This window comes from Nuphar pumila, chromosome 2 (assembly GCF_984573655.1).
Source record: "Nuphar pumila chromosome 2, dmNupPumi1.hap1.1, whole genome shotgun sequence".
Taxonomy (NCBI): domain Eukaryota; kingdom Viridiplantae; phylum Streptophyta; class Magnoliopsida; order Nymphaeales; family Nymphaeaceae; genus Nuphar; species Nuphar pumila.
The window spans coordinates 66586006-66602511 of NC_143250.1; the positions used below are offsets into that span (position 1 = coordinate 66586006).

The following is a 16506-nucleotide window of genomic DNA, read 5'->3' on the forward strand; positions in this document are numbered from 1 at the left end:
AGCTTTAGACATTGCTAACCTGCATAATACATAAATTTAACCACAACATTATATGTTACATCTGCCTCCCAAAGTATATAGTAATACAAATTATCACATTTGTTACAGAATCACCAACATTACAAATCATCGCAATATTTAGCTTCATAAGTAAACATCGTTGTAAAATTTAACAAACTTAAGTATAAATCGAGGTAACTTCATAAATACACATCTTTAGTGCTTTAAATGTATAAATTGTTGATGCTTTAAACTTACGAATCGTTGTATAAATTAAAACCTTCATAAGTACATACGTTGTAACGGTTGGCTTTATACGTATACATTATTTTATGATTTATCAAACTTAAATACAAATCATGGTAGTTTTATTAAATCGTTACTGTTTCAAACGTGTAAATCATTTCTACATCGAATGTACAAATCGTTGTAGAAATATAGCCTTCATAAGTACACATCATTGAAATGTTTGGCCTTCATAAGAATAAATTGTGCTAACTAACTGTTTTTTGATGCCCAGAAGGTGGATAGGTACAAATCGATTTGTTTCAGTATGAAAATATGTGTTATTTAGCATGAATAGTAAAACCAGTTGTAAGATTTAGGATTCATATTTACAAATCGATTTGTTTGGATAACGAAACCTTGGTAATTCGACAGTGGAGAAGAAACACCCAGAAGGTAGACACAACCGATGATGGCAACAATGCTGCCACTATGCAGACGACGACAAAAGATGCTCCGACGGCAGTAGATGACGAAAAAGGGTGCTCCGACGACAGCAGACGACGAAAAAAGGTGCTCTGACGGCAGCAGACAATGACAAAGGGTGCTCCGACGGCAACAGAAGACGGTATAACTGCTACTCTAGTGGCAGAAGATGACGACAAAGTTTGTGTCGTCAAAGGGAGCTCCTGTTACAGTAGATGGTGCAAACGTTTGAACTATAAAGAGTTAACATCATTCTCGAACCGGTGTTTCACTTTTCTAGATGAAGGATCTTGAACCATCGTTTCTCTTTTTTTGAATGGAGGACATTTTTGTTATATTCCAGAACCGTCGTTTCATGGCAAGAATGGCGGGAGAGGGTACTTATGTGTTTGCAATTGCACCAGATTATGTTGCTAAGTGATGCAGACACACACAGAGATACGAGCCCCATGAGCTTATATATGTGGCGCTCATTGGGACCCCCGAGCATGCATTGTGGCTAACGACCGTCTTCGGGAGGGGGGGGGGGGGGGACATATAACCTGCTTTGTGTCTGGACACTGCTGGCCGGACTCAGAGGTGTCCAGAAGTAGTTGAGTTTTTGTCTCAAGTGTTCGATTCTCTCTCTTCATTTTTTCAAATATTTTTTTTCTCCCAGTCCCAGGTGCCCCTGACGCTACATACCTAAAAGGTGTTTCACTAGACATGCAGGACAACATGTTCTAGGTGCTTCAATCGTTTAGATCATGACGTTTGAAATTCTGTATTTGTGGAGATCATATTGGAGCACTACACTAAATCTTGATACCATTAAACCCTACTTTTTTTTTATTTGTGTTTTGTTTTGTTTTTACAAATAAAACATAGTGGTGATGCAGAACCTAAAAAACAAGCCTGCTTTATTGACTTAGAAAAAAAACTATCCCCCTTATTTTTTCAAAGTGTATTAGGAAAAAGTTCTTATAAAGAAATAAAGAAATACCTAATATTGTAAAAATGGATAGAATGCTCTCCTAGTTTTTTTGAAGGGTAATTGGGTTTAAGCTGTTCAAAGTGAAAGTCAAGCAAGACTTGTGCAGTTGATCCAACCTGACTCACTTAACACCATTCTAGTTTTTTCTTTATATTTACACGGAGAAACCTCCTCCAAGATCATAGACCTAGCCGCACTGACTTTGCCTGCTGTACTTACGATCGTTGTCCTGACAACGTAAAAGTGGTGTTTTTCTTTTTCTATAACTCATGCAGGAACATGCCAGTTTCTCCTCTCCAATCTGATACATACCCTGAGCATCTGCTGCTTGAGGTCTACCTTTTAAGTCGATCTTTGCATGTGAATTAGCCTACCATTATATATAAACTTAGGGACCTACTTCTTGGATCAAGCCACTTGTACCCTTCTAAGTAAAGATGCTATGGGCAACCTTGTGAAAAAATCAGGTGGAACATGATTGCACAATATTTGTGCATTATGCACCTGATCACCCTTCATCTCAAAGACAGGCCTGGGACCCATGGACGGCAATCAGGTGCTTAATGCACAAATTTTGTGCCATGTGATTGCACCGGATCTAGATTCGGGCACCCTCGACCAATTTAAAATGCTTATCTGAATCCGACCCGAATCTGAAAGTAATCCGAATGTACATTAGGATTTTACTTAAAAGATACATATCCAGAAATGATACATTAGAATAGGATAAAACATTCCGGCCATATCTGATCCGTTTGCAGCCATACTTAAGTTTGGTCTAAGCCTAAGCATAAAATAACTATCAAACTCAGGGTATGCTTTGGAAACACATTTAGGGTGATCAAGTTCCTGATTTCAAGTTGTCCTATTTCCAGTCATTAAGCACTACAAGTTGGAATTGATGAGCTCGGCTTTTGGTGTTTCTGCTGAAACTTTGGAATTAGTGAACTTGTCTGTCAGTACTGGATCTCCTGATTGGCCTTTGTTTTTAGTATATTGATTTTTTTAAAGGCAAGCTGGGGTTACAGACCCCTACCAATTATACAAAGATACCATTGAGATTTGAACTTGCAACCTCCGAAACACAAGGTGACTTACATTAGCTGCTCCTACCAAACCAGCGCTGCGCCACCCATTGGCTGTTTTTAGTATATTGTTGGTAGACCAAGGATGGCTCACTTGGGTAGAGGTGATTGTTCCAGGCTTTTCGAGGAATCCTAGGGAGGGCACGCTAAGGGGAGACCGGAAGCAGATCAGGTCATGCTGAACATGAGCATTTTTTCTCGTGCTCACATTGTGGTCGTCTGTTTGCATTTTGGATGAATGCCACGTGATTTTGTTCACTTTTTAGCATTTTAAAATGCAAATCGGATGCCCACGATGTCGGCACGAGCAAAAACACTCATGTTCAGCATGACCTGATCTGCTTTCGGGGAGGTATGTAGTGGGCATCACTCCCATGGCTTTACACCAGGAAATCTGTAAAAAGGTGGTAAGCCCACGGAGTTTTACATTGTCAGAACAGTGATCATGAGTATATCAGGCAAAACCAGCACAACTAGGTCTCTGATCCTGAGGGTGGTTTCTCTATGTAAATATATAAAAAAAGCTCATGATCCTGAAAAATAGATGCTTCACCATTTAAAAAAAACATGGTGCAACATGGAAGATGGACCTTAGCACAATCTATCACAGAGTCCGGTTTGTCTTGCTAGACTAAGAGTGTGTTTGATGGCGCGCATAGGGCCCTGACCCATTTGCTTGCCAAGACCAAAAAGCCTTATGCATGGATTCTTACTGAATAAGTGCTTGCTGCAATAAGCCACCTCTCCGCTACATTTTTTCCCTCCATGCTGCTTTGTTCGCTGAGTGCCTTTGTTGCCGCTACAAGTCAGACGCACAAGTTTGCACCTTGTTAGAAAGCGGCCTTTTTCTTTCACACACTATCAAACAGAGAATAGATCAAAAAATTAAAAATAAAGGGTGTTATTGTAGTTATTAGTAGAAATAGATCAACTTGATCTCCCACGTTAACTGCAAAAGATTATAGGGTCAGGGTTTGGTGATAAAGAAAGGAGGTCCTGTTAGATACTGCGTCAGACTCAAATGGTCCCATTAATGTATGAAGCCGAGGTTTGTGAAATTTTATATATATACTAGATCCGGGTTTGACCTGAGTTTCTATTAAGACCTGTGACTTTTTAATAAAAAAAGATAAAAAATATTATTTTTACTGAGTCTGGTTCATGTAATCCTTATTGGATCTGAGTATAAGCACCTCAAAGACAGATCTAGGTTTGGACTCACCTGAGTCAAAACCAGATCCGACCCATTGACACCTCTAACTGTATAACGTTAACACCCTTAAATTATACGCCAACTTGCTAAATTAGCTTGAATAATACAACATAAAAAGTTGGAAGCTATTCTTTAGTATAATAGTGCAAATATTCCCTTGGTTTAATTGTCAATGATAAAAGAGAAACCTAGAGGAGAAGCGATTCCTGCAAAGCATATATTCCATAGTCCAATAGCTATGTTCAATATAGATGAACCCAAAAGTACCACACTTTCTCTCTCTTCTTTGACACTTGGGTGGGAAGCTCTTTGACAAATATTGCGAGATTTATAAAAATCTTGCAGATATATCGCGAGAAATTGCCTGAAAGTTTAAAAAGGTAATTTCTTGCCAGATTTTTAAACTGTGAGAAATATCGCGATATTTATATTTTTTAAAAGATATTTATAGTGAAAACCCTTGAGATTTTAATTTTTAAATGTGTTTTGTTTATGTTTTTTTGTAAAAACATTATTTGAATTTATTTTTTATTCCCGAGATTTTGCCAAAAAAATGTGAGATTTATGAAAACTTTCAAAATCTCTCGAGTTTTTTTTTTGCCGAGATTTTGCCGTTTTTAACTTTTGTCACTACGGTGGAAAGTCAGAAAAAAAAAAAAGAAGGGAAAGGGCAACTGGACTTGCAAGTAATTAGACTTTGATTCTATATGCTTTCAATCCTAACAAAGCCTTGTGGACCAGCCAATATTAAGCTTAGCAACTAAAGAATGGGCCCTAACTAAATAAATAATCTGATAGAGACAATTCAAATAAAGATTGAACTTGACACTGGTCGGGTTTGGACTCGGGTAGAACTAGACTTGGACCAAATTTTTTGGGTATGGTATTGGGTCCAGACCTGGGTTTAATTGGGTCTATTATAAGAGAAACCATAATCGAACCCGATAAGAACTACATGAACCAGACTTGAATCATACCCAGTAAAATAATGTTTTTTTTATCATTTTTACATTGAAAATTTGTAGGTCTTAATCAAAACTCGAGTCAGGCCTGGGTCTAGCCTAAAATTTCACAAACTATACCCGGGTCCATGTATTAATCGGACCTTAGGATCCAGACCCAGGTCTTAATTGGGTCTTGTTATTTGTCACCGTACCCGGACCCCATAGGGTTTGGTCCGGGTAGAGTCCCAGTAAACCCGACCCTTACAGTCCCCAGTCATCCTTATTGGGTCACAACTCACAGGACAGCCTCATGAAGTTACTTTTTTAATTAATTTCTTGTGTCTTAAACGTAGAAAACCAAATTGATCAACCTCCCTGCTGACATCTGCCGCCACCAAAATCACATTTTTCCAAAATCTGATTCATCTCGTCTACTCAGAAAAAAAAAGGAAAACTTTTTTTTTTATTTAAAGGCCTTGATTTTGGTTTTAATTAGCAATAAGCTGGTTATGCTTGAAAGATGATTTCCCACCGACTTATGAATGTCATGAAGTTGAAGGTCGTCACAAGTTCTTTTGACAGAGGGAGACCTTAGGGCATGTTTGATGGTTTGTTCAGGATTGGACGAAATGTACAAAAAATGAAACAAAACACAGGTTTTGTTGGTTCCTTAATAATTATAAGTTCAATGTTTGTTTGTTTTGAATGTGTTTCAAATGTCTATTGTTTGATGAAGATGTGCTGATAACTTGGACAGTTATGAATAATGGGTTTGATTACTTAATTTTGAATGTGTTTTAGCATGTTTATTATGGATTTTAACTTCAAGGATCTAAAAACTAAAAATGTTTAAAATTTGGATAATTTAAAAAAAACAAGAATCAATATTTTTTTATATAAATGCTTTAATCGGTGTCTTATTAGATCTAATTATGAAAGTTTATCAAAAAATTATAGATTTTAACTACAAATATAGATTTCAAACTGAATCCAACTACCAAAAAAATGTTTCAATTTTGTTTTCTTAAATTTGTTCCATGTCCTAGTTCTTTTGGTAACATAGGGTTGAAACAAAAATAACACACTTTCATGGATGGCATTTGGCATGTCCACCGCATCCAACATTTGTTAAAAATGAAGTTCTTGTCATTTTTTTAGTTGATGTACGTGCCCTCAAGGGTTTTATCAACAGGACAGCTAATCTGCATAAAAAAAACTGCACCATATTTTTCTTAATTCCAAAGGACCCCTTATTTTTTTGTAAACGTGGCAGGTATGACAACAAGGGCTTGATTTTTACATTTTCAACTTGATCACCCGATCGCTATTTTAGTGTTTCTTTTCACTTCTTTTGTTAAAGAAAATGGTAACCATTCAGTGAAGTATTCGGCGGTAAGCAATCAAGAACCCCGTGATCCACGGTGTACAAGGGTAATTAAACCCTTCCCTTGTTTTCTTTCTTGCTCGTGCTGATGATATAACGATACCCACCAAATAAATCTGCAAAATTTATAATATTCCCTTACATTTTTTTTCATATTCGACTTAAATAATCCTTAAAAGGTACAAAACCATTCACAGAAAAGAGATTTATTTTTTTATTTATCCGTGTAGTGGTTTGGACTTTTGAGAGCAAGAAAAGAGAAACAGCCACAACAGAATGGCTTCTTACGGGCCATATCACAACGCACCAATGATGCCTCCCTTTGGCCGCATAATTTTTTAAATTATGACGCACCCCACATGAGTGAAACATCCAAAAGGCGACCAACCAACCACCCAGAATAGGATTTTGCTGCCTTTTGCTGGATTCCCTCCTCAAGTTACTGAATTCTTGATGCTTTTGGGGAGTTGTAGCGGAAACAGTAACGTGGTCGTCTTCATCCTGGCGTGAGGGAAGGGGGAGGAGGCTTGGGAAGGGAAGTGGAGGGGAAAATGTTCGGCAGATTTCAGAGATACAAGTCGGAGAAGTCGGGAGAGAGAATCGAGTTCAAATTCTCACAAATCCAATTAAATCAGGTCAGGATTTTTTTGTAAGCATTAGTTTTTTTGTTGGTATTTATTTTACTCCCCAGATTTGGTCTTCAGTTGGGTTCTTGAGATGAAGTGGGTTGGTGGTCATTTTTGGGTTGTGGGTGTTTCGTTTTCCCCTTTCTATTGTTGGTTTTGTTACTAAGACGAAGTGTTTTTTTTAGATATGATATGCTATAGCGATAATACAATGAAATTTTTGTGTGCCAAAGAAGCATAATTAGTCGCAAAACCCAGAAGAAAAAACGCAGGATGAGTAGAATAGGAAACTGCCATCAAGCATGCTGTGAAATAAGATGCATTTGATAGTGTAATCCTTGAAATGTGTTGATCTATTCTCACTGCAATCTTATGTTGACTCCTAAAATGATTAGCATAATTCAATCGGATGCTTTCAATTATTTTATTTGTCGCATATGAGAAAATTTTCTTGTTGCAACCTATTACCGTATTTGTTATTTCTGAGCGCCAGTCTAGTGCTGATTACTTGCTTTTTTTGTGTCAAACTGCTCGATAAGAATTTTCACTTCCAAATTGGCATGCGCATTACTCGATAGTATTGTCCAATCGATGCTTTTAAATGTGTTCACATTCTCTGTTTTCTTGCCTTAAGAGAACACATATTGTGTATTATTTAACATGACATTGTCTGTTCTTTGTACAGCTGAAAGTCCATATGTCAGTGCACCTTAGAGCATAGTATAAAAAGCTTGTTTCTTGGATTTGTTTCTCTAGAATGTTATTGGTTAAAGTTTTCTTCTGCTACTGAATTTGGTTTAGTTGTAATTTGTAACAGGTTCCTAGAGGATGGGATAAGCTCATTGTGTTAATTACTTCAGTTGAAACAGGGAAAACAATTGTCAAGTCCAACAAATCATCGGTACGAGATGGAACTTGTCAATGGATGGAGACTTTCTCTGAGTCAATATGGGTTTCCCAAGATGACACATTGAAAGATATCGAAGAACGGCTTTTTAAACTTGTTGTTTCCATGGTCAGATGCCTGTATGCTACCAAAATATATGATTGAGCACATTATTTTTACTGCTTCATATCTACAATAGATTTGGCCACTTTCTTCATGTTCTTTTTTGTTCAACAATTCATCATCCAATTTCATTTAATGGACTCCTATAATATATGCAGGGATCAGTTAGGTCGAGTATTCTTGGAGAGGCTGTTATTAACTTGACAGAACATATCAGTTCAAAAGATCCTCATCCAATCTCATTGCCGCTGGATAAATGCAGTCATGGGACAGTTCTACAAGTGAGTATATACGGATTTAAGCTTTTTTTGATATGGCTAGCTTTCCTTTTAACTCTAGCTCCCAAGTCTTAACCAAAAAAAAGAACACCAGACCCATACAAACAACATGGCAGACCATTGACCAAGAGTTCATATGCTATAATTCATTTCTTTGATCATATGCCCTATATGAGGCCAATTAACTGCTGTAGTTTCAAGTTTGTCTATCTACTTCCTGCAATGCACGTTTGTCTGCTGATGATGTATAACCATGATCTACATCATTCATTTGCCCCTGATGATCATTATAATGTCTATTTTTTCTATGAAATGAATGTTAATTTGTTTTTTACAGGTGAACATTCAATGCCTTACTCCAAAAATGAGATCAAGGTTACTCATCATTTCTGGGTCGAGCTACTTTGCAGAAATTATTCTAGTATGAAGTTTCATCAAGTGCACTTTTTTAATATTTTTCAGGGGCAGAAAACATAGGAGTCGACAATCTTCAGAGGCTGATAGTCTCAATGTTGACCATGATGATAGACTTGAATATGCTCAACCTGACAATATTCTTGCCGGAGGCACTGGAACTTCCTCTAACAAGAATCTGGGTGGCACTAGTCTACTTGTTAACTCAGGAAGAAGGGTTTGTTCCATAACAATAAGATATTTATTGTAGCTCAAGTCAAGATGTTAGCCTTAACTTTTTATTTGACTTGTCCAACTGTGATCTTCTATGTCTGAAATAATGCGTGATAATTTTTTTCTGCTATTCATATGGGTTCTGTTGAATATATTATTTTTCCAATTTTAGGTAGACTACTTGTATAGTCATAGTTCCTCGTCTCTTGCCTGCCTTGTACCTAATTGTGTTAATCCGAGACATGATCCCCCTATTCTACCATCAGTCTGTTATTGCTTGAATTCTCTATGCAGTTTCAGCAGTATATCTCAACATAAGACCGGCTGTCTTCCCTTTGTGATCTGGCATATAAGCGAAAGTCAAGCAAAACAAATATTTCAGCGAATGATTGTTTGAACTGTTAAACAGTAAATCTTGGAGTTATTTTAACAAAAGGCAAAACATTACACATACACATTGTTTTAAGTCAATGGAAAAAACTATAGAGTTCATTTAGTATAGGTTTCATTTTGCATTCCTCTCAAATGAAAAAGAGAGAAAGGGAATAGAAGCCCATATTGTCAAGGAATACCTAAAACCATATAACCTGAGCATCAAAATTACGAGAAAAGTTGGGGTTTGTACATCTTATTGAAACCAATCAGTAGTAAACTTGTGTAACACTAAAAACCAACGAGCCAGCAGTAAACCAGCTAGGATTCTCAAATCGATGAGAAACTGAGGCAGTATCTGGCAGTTGGAATGTTAGCATAGCAGTAGGTAGTCTTTCCTCTTCTTTGGCCTTTAAGCAAGAAACATTTTCATGCCTAATGTCATATTGTTAAATGAGTTGATAAACATCCATATGAGTTGTTAAGGATGGTGTTAGATGCCATTTTAGTAGGAGGTTGAACGCCAAAGGCAACAACCACATCTCCTGTCCTGGCCATTAACTTTATAAGTATCTGAAGGATGAATTGTGATGCAGTTTGATTGTGGATCATAGAAATGACACATATGGGTAAGCACCTTAACAGCAGTCACCTTTTCTAATACACTTTGTATCCAAGATTTTAAAGGCCAGACTAGATATAACTTTGTGACCTAGTCATTCATTAGCTAGTTGGTAGAAGATAAAGAATGCACTTTTTGTGTTAAGCCTTCTCTTCAAACTAATAACTTACAATAACTTGTATATGTTCAGTTCATCAAAGATAATTTTAGCAAAGTTCATATTGTTACCCTTTTTTACATGGTAGGGAAACTCCAAACTCCAAAGTCTCCTTGATGTTTTCTGCTTAGCCGCAAAAAAGAAGCTTCTGCTCTAGGTGAAGATGTTTGTTACAGTTCTTTTTCAGTTTTGAGTACTTTTTGCTATTATCTTCAACCCCATGTTGTTTATCTTCCCTGCATAATCCTTTTCACTAATCACCTCCATCGTTTATTCCTTATCTACCCAATGGGGAAAGGCATCCTATGCAATGTCCACTGCTTGGTGCTCTAGTATCAGCACCATCGTCCATGTGCCAGGTCAACGAGGCAGCATTGGGAAACAGCTACCTCAACTAGAGTGAGAGTTGTCATGGAAGTGGAAAAGGATATATAGAGTTTTTTTAGGCTATGTGGAGTTGATGGTAGAAAAAGAACAGGAACAGTCCCAAACTGTGTTGCATACGACGCTCCATGGAGCATTGTCATCTATTACCATCATGAAGGTTTGACACCATAGCTTTACAAACCTTCATCGCACTAGGGTTTTCAGCATATTGGTTTGGTACCTAATAATTTGTATATTCTGAGATTGTAATATGTTGGCTGATCCCCAATTACAATAAGGTCTGGATCTACCAAATGTCAACGACAGTATCCTGACTAGTTCATAATTGTTGAATGGTTGATCTCTCTATGCTACAAACATCCTCATTGCTTCAAAACTATAGCAGATGAATTTTATCCTCTTTCTATAGTATGAAAACTGAAAAGTCTTCCCTGACTATGTCACATGGACACTTCACTTAGCGTGCATAATCCCATGTCAGCATTACATGACATTAGGGCACTTCATGGACACAACATGACACATTTGGACGTAGTCAAACCAGTTTCACACATAGTCAATATTGTTAAAATGTATCATTCAACTTATGTAATCTTATATATATTTTATATATATAAAGGATAATACATATTCATATATGGTATATATGCATATGTATTATCCTAATTATATATATAAAATATATTTTTTTCTATTTATAGGCATAGGGGTAGTTTAGTCATTTCACAGTTTTACGCATATTCCATTTGGAATATGTTTGTAATTTTTACTTTTATTTTTCGTTTTTATTTTTCTCTTTTTTAGTAGTTTGCGCCACCTAGGGAGGCTCCCCAAAGAGTCGTTGGGGAGCCCCCAACGGTCACAAATGTGACCGTTGGGGGCTCCCAACGACTCCTTTGGGAGCCCCCTAAGTGGCTCCTTGCTTGTATTATAAATAGGGGCTTTCCCCTTGTAATTCCTTTACTCCTTGGAGGAGCTTATGCTCCATTGTATAGGGTTTTTTACCCTCTTCTTCTTATTTCTTCAATAATATTCAACTTATGACTTTATGTCATATTTACCCCTTTTATGGGTTTATGTATTAGCACATGATGTGCTTGTGTTGTTCCCTTGAATGGGTATATTCGCACTTAATGTGCATGTGTATGGGTTCATTATCGAACCTAAAGTATTCAAAGTCACTTTCTAACATGGTATCAGAGCTCGGTTGAGATCGAGTTGCTCTTTGGTGCATCGGGAAGCGTGATATTCAAGAAATTTTTAAAGAAAAATGGTGAAGTATTCATTTCTCTCTCTTTTCTTTCTTAAAGTTATTCAGTATGCATTCTATTTCTTTAAGTATTGTATGAAGAATTTAATATGTTTTTTTTATGTGTACTCTTTGTCATTATGTCTTTTTATAAAAAATTGAGTTACTTGATACTCTATTGAATCTTTTTCGTATACATACTTTTTCGTATGTTTTTCTTTGAATTTTTTTTAAATGATAACTTTTTTGGCGAAAAATTAGATATATGATTGCTCAAAACTTGCTTTAATAAGTCGGTAAAAATTTATGACCATTGGAGCTTTGAATTTATATTTTAAACCTAACTTTGTTTATAAGAATACCTTTTATATGAATGGTAAGTCTTTAAAGAAAGGTATGTTAAGATTAAAATGTTTGTGAGGTGTAGTTTTTTTAAAAAATGCTTGACATATATGAAAAATTCCTTAATAAGTTTTGATTCACTTTCCTAATGTGTCCTTTTTTATATGAGCAACATTTAATTAAGAAGGTTTTTTTTCGGTTGAATTAAGTTTTAAAATAGTATTATGGAATATGGTGATTTTCTTTGCATCTTTATACTCTTAAAAGATTTTTCAATTTGATTTAAAGAGCTTGTCTCATTATAAAATTTATGGTCTTCACTAATGTTTGTTGCGTACTTATTGCATTAGGAGTTGGTAATAATCTATTAAGTCATGTTTTTTGATAAAATTTAAGAGTTTTGAATTTTTCCTTGATAAATGTTTAATTTTATAGATTTATGCCATAGTACATTCTTACTTTATCATAAGGTTTTTTAATAAATCTATTATTCCTCTTTGTTGGGATTTCTCCCACTTTAGTGGAGTTTCCCACTTCTTTGGGAATTTTGTGTGTTTTTTGAGCTCTCTTTAAGGAGCCTTTCGGTCCTTATAATCTTCTTGTGAGTATATACTCTTTTATGAAGATTTCATGGTTGTTGTGAGAAGATTGGTTGTGAGCATCATTTTTTAAGTTACAATAGTGGATTTCATAAGATTTTCGAACTTCACCATCTTTATGAATGCCTATATTGGCCTAAGTTTGTTATTTGCTCATTCAAGATTATTGTCATTTAAAAATCTTGCATTGCATAAAAGTGTATCTATTATCATTTGGTGTGCATTTAATTGCACTTTATATCTATCATAGTTGAGGCTTGTTTTTGACTTTTTCCAAATCGGTTCTTACGCATGATGCTGCTTAAATATTTCATAAATTGTGTTAGTTGCATAATAAGTCTTTTTTGTATAAATGACTTCTTTTGAAGATTAAGCATAATTCGGATTTATGCAAAATTGTTGTTATAAAGCATATTATTGTGATTGATTATATTGGACCTTTGATTCAATTTTTAATCGGTCCTCTTTTCTTTGAAAAATGATTTCTAAAGTGTTTATTGCCTTTTTGTGGCATTTATATTTGTCCATCACATGTTATTTAATGCATCACTTGTTTAGCCTTATTATTGTTTTATTAGAGATGTTTGTTGAGGTGAGTTATGGGCACCTCGTGTTATATCATTCTAGATTGTCCACTTGCCATATTATAGATGGTGGTTGAGGTGAGTTATGGGCACCTTGGGACTCTAGAATGATTTGGTATACGATCTCTAATTATGAGTGTGTCACTCGTTGTTATGTCATTTTAGATTGTCCACTTACCATATTATAGATGGTGGTTGAGGTGAGTTATGGGCACCTTGGGACTCTAGAATGATTTGGTATATGAGTGTGTCACTAGTTTGATGTTGGCCATTGATCTTATGGATGCTCTTATTTATATATAAATGTGATGGATATATGATGTTTGAAACCTTAAAATGTTTTAAGGTATATTAAAATCAAGGTTTTAGGGATTATTGACCAACCTTTCATTGTTTATGAAAATTATGAGTGCATTTGCACATTTGTGATTTCGTGCTTTTGTGCACAAGTGTTCCATATGTTTTTGGTGTGCGTATGTTTCACACATTTATTTTCAAGAATATTGTTCTATCGGTTGTTGTATCTTGTTGAAGATACTTTTATATAGTTTATTCCAAAATGATATTGTTATGGGTATTCTTTTTTAAGAATATTGTTTCAAGGTTTTATTTATATGTTTATCATTACAAGTTTTATTGCCTTAAAAGCCTTCTCCTTTTATGCCCCTTATCTAAGTGTCATCATATATAGACAAGAATTTTATTACACCTTCGTGTGTTGGTAGCCCTTTGTTGGCTTTTGCTCTCTTGGTCTAGTAGCTGAACACACTTGTCTTAAGTGTTATTATATGTAGACAAGGCACGTTGATTCACACCATAGTGTGTGATTTTAGTCCATGTTGGCGTTTGTGTCCTTGTTCTAGTCGCTGAGATGTATGCCCATGGTTGGCTTATTTCACTCATTTCAAGTGTCATCTTATGTAGACAAGAGATGTATTGTGTTTTAGCCCATGGTTGGCTTGTTACTCTTGTTCTAGTAGCTGAACATACTTGGTTTTGAGTGTATTTTTTTACGTAGACAAGAGATGCTTTGGGTCCATGTTGGCGTGTATTCTCTTGTTCTTGTCGTAGATGCACTCATTTCAAGTATTATTATATGTAGACAAGAGGTTCTTTTGCACACCTTTGTGTGTGTCTTTGGCCTTTAATGACATTATATTTATATTCTTGATCTAGTAGCTTATACACTTGATTTATGGGTTTTGGAGGACTAATGAGGTAGTTGTTTGTAATGGATGAACTATTGATGAAATTTGCAAAATTTCATTCATGACTTGTGTTTTAAGATATTCAAGTGAATCATATTTTTGATATGCATATTTTAAAATCAAGTTGATTTTTTGGCATTTAATCTATATATTAAGTGCTTATGGTTTTTTGGCCACTTTTGTATGCAAAATGTGTTTTTTGTCAATTGAGTGAGATTTTCCTAAATGGGTAAGATTCTCTACTCAAATAACACTCTTCGTTTTGCCTCGTAAATGGATTTAAAACCTTGGGAACTCTTGTGTTTATTTTGTCTAAAGTATGCTTGGAGACTTCGTTTCTCTTGTTTGACACTTCATTACATGTTTAAAGCATGTTCATTAATGATTTTATTTAAGTATTAATTCATTTCATGATAGTATATGCATATGCTCATTATGGCCTTTTAAGGCCCTCTTTCATTAAAGCATATGTAGCTTATGCCTCTTCATAGGCTCATTGTGATGTTTTTTAGTGGATCATTTTGTTATTTCCCATTATGGGGTTGTGATTGTTCAATGATGGACCTTATAAATGCATAATGCATTCTTGCAATTCATTTCCGCATAATTTGTTTCCGCTCACTCTTTAACATGATGTATGATTTTGAAACTTTGGTTTTCTAAATTTACTTTTCATGCTAAAATAATTATCCTATCATGTGCTTCAAATTTCTATGCATAAGTTATATTTTTGCACCATTGTTTTGCGGATGTGTCATCCGATATGGTTTCAATTAAGCTTGTTAGAAATGCTCCAATTGAGTAAAGTGCAAAGATATGTTTTACTTGTTTCTTTGTTGTTGTTCCACAGGATCTTAAAGATAAAAGGAAAAGAAGTACCTTGGATAGATCATGGAAGGTGCTCATCGTTAAAGACGTTGGAGGAAGACATTTGCAATGGCATTCGTACGGAAGGCTCTTGAAGCCTTGAGAGTCTTCCTCCTGCTTTCTTCAATCTTTTCGTTCCCCCACGCAAAGTTTGAGGGGGGGTGTTAAAATGTATCATTCAACTTATGTAATCTTATATATTTTTTATATATATAAAAGATAATACATATTCATATATGGTATATATACATATGTATTATCCTAATTATATATATAAAATATATTTTTTTTATTTATAGGCATAGGGGTAGTTTAGTCATTTCACAGTTTTACGCATATTCCATTTGGAATATGTTTATAATTTTTACTTTTATTTTTCGTTTTTATTTTTCTCTTTTTTAGTGGTTTGCGCCACCTAGGGAGGCTCCCCAAAGAGTCGTTGGGGAGCCCCCAACGGTCATAAATGTGATCGTTGGGGGCTCCCAACGACTCCTTTGGGAGCCCCTTAAGTGGCTCCTTGCTTGTATTATAAATAGGGGCTTTCCTTTTGTAATTCCTTCACTCCTTGAGGAGCTTATGCTCCATTGTATAGGGTTTTTTACCCTCTTCTTCTTATTTCTTCAATAATATTCAACTTATGACTTTATGTCATATTTACCCCTTTTATGGGTTTATGTATTAGCACATGATGTGCTTGTGTTGTTCCCTTGAATGGGTATATTCGCACTTAATGTGCATGTGTATGAGTTCATTATCGAACCTAAAGTATTCAAAGTCACTTTCTAACAAATATTGTGTCATTAACTTTATCTATTTTCTTTTATGAACTTGTTTACTTATTTTATATTCATTTGAGTTCTTTTCTTTTAAAATTTGTCACCAATTAAATTGTATTTCAATTTCAACTTAGTTTCATTATTTGATGTTCCTAATTATAGTGATTTACAATTGATGTTTTATATACACACCCACACACATGCATACATTTGTGTGTGTACAACTGTGTCCCTGTGTCCTAATTTTTTAGAGCTATCATACCGTACCAAATTTATCTGTATTGTGTCTCACTCCTGCATCCACATCCATGTGACAGTTCTCTGAAGCTTAATCAATAGTGAACTTTCAAGTTTCGGACCTCACTTCTTTGTATAGGCTGCATCATTCTAGATTAATCATAGAAAATCATGATCTTTCATGGTGCAGTATGGGTTTCTGATTATACTATAAAATGACATTGGTATTGGTTCCAATAGGAATCATCAGAGTCAC

General features: G+C 35.3%; 1 protein-coding gene across 2 annotated transcripts in view; it reads left to right on the forward strand.

Moving 5' to 3' along the window:
* Window positions 1–6529: 6529 nt before the first annotated feature.
* Window positions 6530–16506, forward strand: part of LOC149845636 (uncharacterized) — a 37467-nt gene continuing 27490 nt past the window's right edge. For both annotated transcript variants that reach the window (XM_089995882.1, XM_089995881.1), the window contains exons 1-5: window positions 6530–6945; window positions 7754–7951; window positions 8104–8226; window positions 8561–8598; window positions 8686–8854. In XM_089995882.1, coding sequence (XP_089852008.1) covers window positions 6862–6945; window positions 7754–7951; window positions 8104–8226; window positions 8561–8598; window positions 8686–8854 — 612 coding nt within the window. In that variant the 5' untranslated portion in view covers window positions 6530–6861. The remainder of the gene's footprint in view (window positions 6946–7753; window positions 7952–8103; window positions 8227–8560; window positions 8599–8685; window positions 8855–16506) is intronic.